Genomic DNA, 11,114 nt, shown 5'->3' with positions numbered 1-11,114 from the left:
ATGTGAAAGCGGTGCAATTAAAAACGGTTCCAACACTGAATTACACATTTTGAATTTTATCTTGTCTTCGTCTTGGAGGAACTAACATTTTTGAAATAAACTTAGTCCTCGGAATATTGTTGGGTTAAAGCAGGTGCTTTTAATAGGCCGATTAAATTTAGAGCACAAGCGTCATCTGACAGGACTGGCAATGAAATGGATCCTGTGGTTGAGACGGAACCCTTCAGCACCAATATAGAACAACCTCCATTCACACTTGACATAAAAACCCTCAGCTCATACTCACTGGTGCTCTGATGAAGGTCTATTGACCGAAAGCGTAGTTTTTAAGATTCATTAGACTTGCAATCAATGTCAGTGTGCCAAAGTGTAACATTTGATAAAATGTGTCAACTCTTTGGAGACTACCCCATGAATGCAAATGTAAATCAGGCCCTAGACACACCTACAAAGACCGTTAGCATGTGCAAAACCTTTTAGGACACCTAAAACTAATGACACAGAAAATAATTGGTCAAAACAAATACTTTGACCGATCACTGGTCATGTTATTGGTTTTGCGTGTGCTAAAAGGTTTTACTAGTGCTAAAGGTCATAGTAAATAGGCTTTTTATATTTATTTCCTCAATATGCCTCAACACAATCCTGAAATTAAGCTTGAAATCAAATCAGAAACGAGACTACATCCCGGTAATGCATGCCACTCCCATTTAGCATGACACATGCACCCAATTCAAAACAAACTGCAAACACCTGTTCAAATTCAAGTTCAGTGCGGTAACAAATTAGTGAATATTTTAAGAGAAAGCATCAGTTGTGAATGACTGAAATTGCAAGAAATCCACTCAGAAATGAAACCTCAGTCTTACTCCCCTTCCTCCTCCAGCTTTATTGATAGTTTAAAATTACATTTCTATGTTCTAGGACTTCAGTTGCATTTACCTTCCGACTTAAAAACTGAGTACAAGCAAATGATATTTTTTACAGTAGTCTAAGTGATATATTGTACAAAAATAACATTTTGATTTCTGTGAAAACATTCTCCTCTCAAATAACTTCAATTTCTGCTTTTCTTTCAACTTCAACTTGTTCTTGAGGTTTTATTTTCTCCTTTTGGGAAAAATTACCTAAACTACTTTGAAAAATTGGGACCGAAACGTACTCAAATGCAAGCAGCGTCTGTGCTGACGGCTCGAACAGCTGACTCTATACAAAAGAATGTTCTCTTCCAATTTCCTTTTTTATTTTCCAGATTTTACTTTTTCCATTTTTTTTATTCCTTTTTTCTTTTGGGTAACCGGCTAATAGAACATTTCTTTTCGGTTAGCTCCGCTTTGCTCCGTGCTGCTGATAGGGCCCAGAGTCAGGATGGATCGTATCATATATATGTTGTGTACTGCTTCCCAGGTCAAACACACTCAGGCCATCTTTTTTTTGTTCAAAAACAAAAAGAAAATTAACTCATATATGGAAGTTCATTCTTCCACGATCCTGTTTTTGCCTCTCGCTAAGGCTCAGTTCCTCAAGCCCAGAGGGCCTACCCGACGCGTTGCTTCCCACTCACTCATCCCTGTTCACCAGTGGCATGGAAAGGGGGTTCTTTAACAAAGCATTATACATAACACCTCTACCAAACTAAACATAAACTTTTTTGTATTAAATGCAGAAAGTGGATTTTTTTCCACCCCTTTCCTCATTTTAAATGTCAAGAGCTCACTGGCCTGGGACTAGCCTCTATCTGCCAACCTTTGGCCAGTGAAGAGGATTCAGAGAAAATAATACAACCATCAATCAGAAAAAGGAGGGGTGACAAAGGAAATGGATTAAGCTGTGGCCTCAACGGTGCATTCTTTCGCCAAATGGCCAGACTTGCCGCAGTTATAGCAGTTGACTTCACTCGCCTTGCTGCAGTGCACGGCAACGTGACCGATCTCACCACACCTGCAAGAGGGACAGATGAACATTATTTTTATTTCCTTTTTTTTTTTTTGTTGCAGTTTCTCTCTCTCAGTCTTCTGTGGTGGTGACCCTGAGTTTAATCGCTTGCACTTTTCATTCCCAACTGCTTGGCTGAACCTTAAAAAATAAACAGCATTGGGGAAACTTAAGCTCCAAAACACAAAGCACAGCAAAATAGAGAAAAGCAAAAGGGGGGAAAAGCCAGGAGCAACGCTGAAAGCACAGGACTTACACTGCAACAGAATCAGTGTTCAAACTAAGGAACCTCTGATCATGAACGGAATACTAAGCACTTCATCTAAGGCTAGTCTTGAAATCTGATGTCACTTAATCTTAAAGGTACAAAAACTAAATTCAATGTGGCAAGTCAATGTTGGAAAACCACACCAATACTGAAGCTTTTCAACATGACAAAATCTCTTGTCAGTATATCACGAGCAAACATTATGCAATATCTTTACAAGATATTTACAATATATTTACCCTGATGTGGCATGGCTGAGCAAAAACATGATATCAGTGATAGAACAAAATAACTCATCAGCCAGACAATAACCAATCAGTAAAGGCACAGGACAGTAACCAATGACCAATCAAGATAATCATTACTGCTGATCATCACACTCAAACAACCCCTGTAGCAATCACTGATAAAATTCCATACAGTCACACTGTAAGGAGACCCACGGCACAGCAGTCAGACTTCCGCATGGTCTCCTGGGCATCGTAATGCTGGTAGAGCTGTACGAGTAACGAGTTGGGACCTGTGTGGGCCTAAGAGTAGGATTCCTGGGACATTTACACTACAACCCAAATGTGAATATGTAAACTGCTGCAATACTAAAAGCTAAATGGTGTATTTATTAGTACAGTTAATGCGAGGCACACTGGGTGAAATGCACTTTCCAGACCACGACTGCAGTACACAGACAGTCATCTCCAGCTTTACCTGTAGCACTTGACTCTTTCACAGCCTTTCTGGATGTGACCGAAACCTCCACAGGAGTAGCACTTCTGTTCGTTGGCATGGTCACAGTCGCGGGCCATGTGACCTGCCTTGCCACAGTTGTAGCAGCATTGCTCCCTCTCCTTCTTGGGCTCCTTGCAGTCCCTGGAGATGTGGCCACCCCTGCCACAATTGTAGCATGCTGGAAGTGAACAGACCCCAATGTCAATCACCCCACACTGAACCCAGTACAGCTGAAATGACTTCTCTTCAGTCTTTTTCTTCATCTTTCGACTACTGATTCCTCTGCGCTCTCTGTCACTCCGTACATCACCCTGAAGTGGATCCTTTCCTCCCACTCTAATCTGCAAGACTGTGTTCTCCATTCTAACTAGCTCCCCAGTGTAAAGCCAATACATTCACAATTAAGAACACACAGTTTCTTACTCCTGCACTAGGCCTCAATTCAGCCATACTTCGAATGGGAGACATATGTAGGGGCTGCTGGGTGGTTCATTCCGTTAAGGCACTGTTCTAGTGCATGGACGGGCTCCATGATCTGGTAAAGACGGTTAACTATGCCAGCGCCAACCATGGACAGCAGTCTCGCAGGGCAACGAAAAATTGGCTCTAGTATCGCGCGGAAATGGTTGGACTTAATTTGGCTGCATTACATTACATTACAGGCATTTAGCAGACGCTCTTATCCAGAGCTGCAATGACAGCATCTCATCAAGCATCAGCAACAACACTGGCTGTTCGGACGGATTTGTCTGTTGAGCTGCACATGAAGTGTCTTCCTCCAACTCATGTCTGCACAAGACCAACTTGCAAATCCCAGCATGATAAGAAGCAGCAGCTGACATCACATGCTTCAGAGGAGGGCACATGCTTGTCCGCACACTCCTGAATTGACAACAGAGGCTGTGAGAAGCAGTGCAGTACGAGCATGATTGGGTATTTCAAACTGGGGAGAAAAATCATAAAAATAAAGTATGTGTTACTTAGGCTTCATAATATTGGGTTATTACTGATGGCTAAGAACCAGAGATAACCCATAATCCATTTCCAAATCTTGGCGTTGACTTTTTTTTTTTTTTAACCAGTTTTTGAGTTACCAGAGGTTATTTTTTAGCAGGTGTAAACCTCTTCAAGCGTGTTCAAAAATCTTAGCACAAACATTCTATTAAGTTCTGGTTAGGAAATTCAGCTCTACAGTAAGACACAAAGTTCAAAGGTCCATATGACAGGATGCAATGATGACTTAACAGTTCCAAGACAAGATACACCAACATCGTACTCTAATGACTTTCACTACACATTTTTGTTTAACTTATCAGATAATGGCAAATTTGTAGAAATCTGTTATTTTTTTATTTAAGCAAAACATCCTCACCATCTTCAGTTCGTTCACAGTCCCTGGCAACGTGGCCTGGTTCTCCACAGCGATAGCAGAAAAGATCTGGCAGGTGGGAGGAGGGGAAAACAATGTCTGAAGCATGAGGGTTTCTTCATGCTGATGCTATGCAACTGAGACACCCATGCAATAATTTTAACCCTTCACCAGTCTTTATGAAGTGACCCACGGGGTTGTTCAGATAACTGTGCACAACTGTCTGATGCCCCCCTCCCTCTCTCATATTCACTCAAAGGGGACAGTAATATACCCTCACCTTTTCCTCGTCCACGGCCCTTGGCACGCCCACGTCCGGGACAATTCTTGATCCAGTGGCCTGAACGGCCGCACCCAAAGCAATCGTTGCTACTCATCTCACCAATCACCAAGTTACTACTGAAGAGACAAAAAAACAAACAAAAAAACCCCACAGACAATATAAATCAGCCAAACTCTGCATCACATGAACCAGGCATATGTTTTAACTTGAATTATCATTTTTCTTTCGTAAGCAGTACTACAGTCATTATATAGGGGAGGAAAGTGCTCATAGTACTGGATATTAAATCTTGAGGCAGAAAAAGAAATGACCCCAGGAGATAGGAGCAGGATCTTTTTTTTGCTTTTTTGCCCATCAAGCACATTTATTAAATTAACTTTGCACTAGAGGGGGATGAAGGCTGTCTATTTTTTTTCTTGTTTCACATATCACTCAGTGCAGGACAGTTATAACTTTACAACTAGCAACTAATTTACTAGGAAGGTTGTTAGTCTCCCCAATACAAGTACTTCCATCAACTTAAACTCAACTAAAATGTGCACACTAGCTTCCTAGGTTTTGTATTTGGTCCGAAAACACAAAAATACATCAATCAGACAAAACTTTGAAAACTGACACAATGGCAAGTACTTGCGGCAATGCTACACACAAAAAACATGTATGGCGGACGGAAATTTAGCTAGCTAGCTAACTACATATTAATATTGTACATCTAGCTAGTTCCCAGCTACCGAGCTAGCTCTGGAAAGGAAATCGGTTCGATTTGAATGAAAATTTTACAGTTACTGACCGGATCGGTTCAATCTAACGATAGCTGCTAAACTTGGCTAGCTAGTGAATTAGATTTTCAACAGAAACATTTCGAAGACTACGTCCCATTAGATTTGTAGAGTACTTTCGGAGCCGAGATCTTGTGACTTGTTGGCAGCTAGCTAGCTAACGAAGATGTTCGTGGAAGATATCGATAAGAGGGGTAAACTCTTTAAAAATGAGAAGCTAGCTAACGTAATTGCAGTTTGATTAAAATGGTAGTAGTGGTGATACCGGTAACGACACTACCACAGTCCCGTATCTTAAATGCTGTATACAAAATCTATAGGTTAGGCCTTGCAGGTTAACTAGCTAGAAAGCAGCCAACTAAGCACTCCGCTCATTAAACACAACTGGACTGAATGAATACTTAAATTACACACCCGTATGCCACGGGCACTGAATAAACGTACGAAAAATGCTAGTAAGCGATAGCCAGTTGGCTAACTATCCAGACGAGCCTGCTAGCAACAGTGTCAGTCAACACAAATGCACACGCTACACTGGTTGCTCATAGTTGCTAGGCCATACTGGACTGAGTTCGCTCGGAATGACACACGATAAGTTCATAACGTGCTAACAATACAGGGCCATAACTAGTTAACTAAACATTACAGATATACTTATACGAACTTTGAAACATAGCCATATAAATAGCCTGTTAGCAAGGAGTAATGTCCGATTCGACTTGGAGCAATCTTTCTACATCGTCCCCCACCGACTCACAATCGACTCACCGGATCCAGCTGCCCCACGCTGGGTTCCTGCAGTTCCATTGGAACATTCACCGCGCCGCCCACCCACGCCTGCTGCGGCCTCTGCACTGGCACAACCGCAACCTTTCAGAGGCCCCCGTTAGTCTGATTTCATTAATGCACATAATTTTTCTTCTGCGAATTTAAATTACAAAGAGCGTCCTCCAGAATATTTCTTGTTAAACGGTCTTCTAATCGGGCAATTAATTAATTAAATCCAGCGACTTTCCCGCGCGGAGCCTGACGCAGTAGGCCAAAGTGCGCCGTCTGAAATTTTTTACTTGTTTACCTTTGCAACAAATTCCCTCACAATCATTCGCGTTCAACACGACTTTCTTCCGTATATATAACGATCGGAGACTCCCACGAACGCTGCAACATGACCACAGATGTCTGTAACCGTGATATTTCTTATATTTTCGTCCTTAAAGCCACTCACCTTAGCTACGTGATTCGTTGCTGTTTATTTTCGGTTCCTCCTCTCTCCGCTGCGCCACACGCGGTTTGCACACGATACTCTGGTTGCTCCCCCCCTCCCCTGTCGAGACTGGCTCTGCACACGGCGCGCTGCTCTCAGGGAACCTATAGTAGAGCGGTGTTTACAGACACCACCTTCAAAATACATCGAATCACTGCTTGCATGTAGAAATACAGCCTGGTACGAAGCGTCTATGTATGTGCGGGGGGTATGCAGCTCATACAGATAAAGAGAAAGCGAATTGTTTTTTTCTCATATAAAAATATTTTGAATATATAATATTTTGGGATCTATTTGCAACAGCGAAAGGTAGCCAAATGCTCGTTCCAATATATTTTAATATAGCTTCGTTAGGAACCGAATATGCATGTTTAGGGCAGTTGTTGTGTTGTCACTGGATACAAAGAAAAACATTTATCATGCCTGTTACCTGCTGGCTTTAGGATGTTCATGGTAAAACACGCAATTCCACGTCAGAAATTCCTATGAGATTAGATGTTGTGCTGTTGTATTTGTAGTTAATTTAGGACTAGACCAGTAACTATTACATATACAATAGTATACAGTGCAAGTTTACAGACTAAATATCAGAATACCAGATGTTATAATAATATGTTTAATGATGGAAAATGTGAAGTGAAGTGTCACCCTGAAACAATACTGAGCACAAAATTGGTGCTGTGATAGCCAGGTCAGGAGGTACCCTGATTCTCCATTTAAATACAACTGACCCTTCTGGCAGGCGCTGAGTGTCTTGGCATCTGTTCTAACAAATCTTCCTGTCTGTCACAAGAACCATGCTTGATTCCATGTCAAAGCATCTTAAACAGCCATGTACTGAATGTGTATAAGTGTCTACACTAGAAGTTGTGGTGGGTGTCTCACAAAAGTGTTTATTATTATTATTATTATTATTATTATTATTATTATTATTATTTTAATTATTATTATTTTGAGGTAAAAGCAGGACATAAGACAAGGCAGGGCATAAGAACTATAAACTATAAAAGTGGTAGTGAAGACAGCTCTGGACTTAGAACCTACAGCTTCTAATTAAATAGTGCTGTAGAAGACAGAGGCATAATGCATTGCAGACAGTTCATACTGCTCTGAATGAGGGAGTTCACTAAATAAAAAACTGATGTTGTTTGTTATTAACCAATGCACTGAATTACTAAATCACTTTAATGGCTATTTACTATATATTTCCTTATGAACATTAGGGATGTTTGAAACAGGAACTAAAGACAAATGTTTAATTAACAATTAGTTATAATATTATATTTGTTAAACTGAATGACTCAGCCATCCATTTCCAGTGTCAGCATTCAGAAGATACAGTTGTGAGATTCAGTTATGTTTATGCTCAATTGAGTATTTGTATCTTGAAGGAAGTGTACATTTCTGATTATATTTTAGTACGTTTGGTTGGTTTTAGAATATTGTGGATGCATTTATGCTCCTAAGAGAATCAGTAATGTGTGTTGTGTTATGTCATTCTGTTAGAGAAAGAGATGTAGTACAATCCATGGCAGGCATTAATATTGGATGTTCAGACATGTTAGCTTTAATGACTGCAAAGCCACACAGAGACAGTCTTCTCTGACAAGTCTGACTATTCTGTTGATTAGTTAGCCATTTCACTTATGAGGATGTACATCTGAGCTAACCTTTCTGAGTGTCAGAGCAGCAGATCAATAAGTTAGAAACGTGCAGCCATCTCAGTTTTTTAAGGTGGTTTGGACACTGACATTTCCAATGTTTAATGGCTCTTTATTGACATTGACATTCAGTTAACTGGAACAAATGCATCACAGACATATTTTTGTATGTTTTCCTAACATTTGAGAAAATTAATGAAAGGAAATGTATAGTTTCATATATTTATCTTAATTTCTGTAGTCATTGAGATTTGAGTGAAGATCTTACTCATGAAAACCTAATTCTTTATATAAACGGTGGTAAGGGAAGATCTGAGCATAATCAAGTGTTACATTGAAAGGCTACTTTTAGATAATGCATTTCTACTCACAGATAAGGGCATGAATGAGTAGATTTTGTTAAGAATCTGAAAACATATCCCCAAATGTATATTTTTTAAAAACATTTAAACATTAAAACTGTGTTTACAGGCACATTACAATTGTACAAATAATGAGGTATTCCTCATTAATACATACTTCCACTTATATTATTTGCTGATTATTTTAATTTTCAGAGTATTTACATGATTCAATAAAAGCATCCAAGACATAGGTTCAATTTTGTCCATAAGAACAACAAATGTATGAACTCTGAAGAACATGTTTGTGAGAAATGAAGGGATGTTCATTCAGCAATTCAAGCTACTACTTTTTTTCTTCTCTGAAACTGCATAATCACTGTCATGTCTCTTTTAACTGTCTTCAAAATTTTGGCCACAGAATAGGTAACTGTTCCGAGAAAATTGAAATACACATATCCATCTGTCATGTGCATATATGTCTGCTTTGTTTTCCTCCTCCCTGTCAGCAGATGTAATCAGATGATGCAAGCTGGAGGGAATACCTTAAATCTCCACTGTGAGGCTCTCACTGGGCTGTCCCCGCCTTGCCTCCCATCTCCTATCATATGAGCTGTTTGCATTAGTTGTTCCCTGGGATTTGTGGAGATGAGGTTTATATTTTTCTTTACTGTTTACTGAAGAAGATCCTGAAGGCAGTGAATGTCTTTTTGTCATCCAACAAACAAGAGAAGAAAAACAAAGAGAGAAAGAAATGTGCATTTGAAAACTCTTTGGGGATTTCACGTCTGAGTGCCATTACGCTATCTGATACGGGAAAGCATTTTTAAAGGGATGCCTCTTCCCTGAGAAATATGTGGCTGTCTAACAACATTAAGGGAGGAGGGTAGAGCATGGTGCTGCCCCATGTCAGCTATGATAGGTTCTTCACTACTCAGCCATGGTTACCCGGATGGGAGGAACCATTTATTCAGCAATGAGACCTACCTCAGTTCTAGCAGGTAAGTAAAGAACCTTCTAAAAACATTCATTGTTCAGTTGTTGAAACAATAGGTTTTCTTCTTATGAAACTGATAGAATGGCAGACACAGCATATGCACGCACATACACACGCACATTCACACACGCGTGCACTCACTCACATACACACACACACACACACACACACACACACACACACACACATTCAATCTTTTTCATTTGGGATACCTCTCAACAAAACAGCTTTTAGCTTGAACTAATACAAAATGTACATGACCAGTTTTTTAAAGTTTCATTAATTATTTAATACACAGACAGGAATGCAGAAACAGACAAAAATAAATAATTGATGATAAATCCCTACATAAAATATTTACAGAATATATCATATACCATTGTTCAAATCCAAACAATGGATTTTCTCAAAAGCCATTTTCTGAAGTAATTTGTCGAGACAGTAATGCATTACAGTTAAACACTGGATACCACTCAAAGAGCACTCTAGGACCCAATGAGTTTGACAGTAATATCTGCATATTGAGATAGTGCTCACAGTTTTGTTTAGCATATTGTGCAGTAGGACTTGTGCTCATGCAGCGGTTGTTTATATGAATGCACAGGATGTAGGCAGGAAATTGGAGTTTCTGAATGTTGAAGTAAGCCTCCTAAGAGATTTAGTAATCAAATCTGAAATTTCTGTACAAATATATCAGATTACCTTTTTATGGTAGCTTCATAGTCCCTGTCATCACTTTCTCAAGTCTACCAGTGGATGGTGCCCTTTGCCACAGACATTTTTTTCTCTTCAGTTTTTTATCGTTACTTGCGACAGTTTCTCTTGAAACTTATGTTTAGAACAATGCTTTAGACTGTCAATTGAATGAGTAAATATAAAAATGTATATCCAAAGATTGCATTGATATATGCTATTGTCTGGCATAATCATTTGGTTTTGAGTACATTTAAAAGTAAAATACAGTCAAACATTTTCATCTTTAATGAGCAGGTTGGACATAAGTCGTAGTCATGCAGTTCTTGGAGACTGACCACAAAGTCGATAAGCACAGGAAAAAAACTTACTCAACACAGATGGGTGGTTGCGATATTCTATGCCACTTATAGTTTTTACAAAGTTTTGCAGGGTTCACTTATGTGAGGTCATGAAATACATTCCAGTAAAACTGAAGCCAGGAAAACTGTCATAAATTTATTTAAATGAAAGAAAACTTAAACAGAAAGCATGTTTACCTTTAGAAAAACAATGAAAAAAAAACCACAGTTCACCTTCAAATATTCATTTTCAGATCTATCAACTGCCCAAAACAAGTTTGAATATGTATAGGCAAGAAATGTTAGTGAGAGCTAGCTGCACACTGAAAACATATGGCAGGTATGTATGGAAAAATATTTATATTTGTCTTTGCATGAAGGTCTTAAAAATGGTTCAGGTGCACATACAGCATATATTTCAGTGAGGTTTGGCTTTAATCATCATCAAGCAAATTGA

At 39.3% G+C, this 11,114-nt stretch overlaps 1 protein-coding gene across 5 annotated transcripts; it reads right to left on the bottom strand.

The window, feature by feature from the left end:
* Positions 1–858: 858 nt before the first annotated feature.
* cnbpb (CCHC-type zinc finger, nucleic acid binding protein b) lies at positions 859–6,745 on the bottom strand. Of its 5 annotated transcripts, none has more exons than XM_064306747.1 (5): positions 6,586–6,745; positions 4,579–4,697; positions 4,302–4,367; positions 2,909–3,107; positions 859–1,941 (listed from the first exon to the last, which is right to left on the bottom strand). In XM_064306747.1, exons 2-5 carry the CDS (start codon positions 4,673–4,675, stop codon positions 1,824–1,826), a joined length of 480 nt encoding a protein of 159 aa, XP_064162817.1. In that variant the 5' UTR covers positions 4,676–4,697; positions 6,586–6,745; the 3' UTR covers positions 859–1,823. The 5 variants fall into 5 exon arrangements, with proteins under 5 accessions (XP_064162817.1, XP_064162819.1, XP_064162818.1 ...); XM_064306749.1 differs by having other exon boundaries at positions 4,579–4,694; positions 6,586–6,727; XM_064306748.1 differs by lacking the exon at positions 6,586–6,745 and adding an exon at positions 6,436–6,579.
* Positions 6,746–11,114: the final 4,369 nt, after the last annotated feature.

This window comes from Anguilla rostrata, chromosome 13, assembly GCF_018555375.3.
Source record: "Anguilla rostrata isolate EN2019 chromosome 13, ASM1855537v3, whole genome shotgun sequence".
Lineage (NCBI taxonomy): Eukaryota > Metazoa > Chordata > Actinopteri > Anguilliformes > Anguillidae > Anguilla > Anguilla rostrata.
Note: the sequence above shows the minus strand (reverse complement) of the source record. Positions and strands in the feature narration are given on the sequence as shown.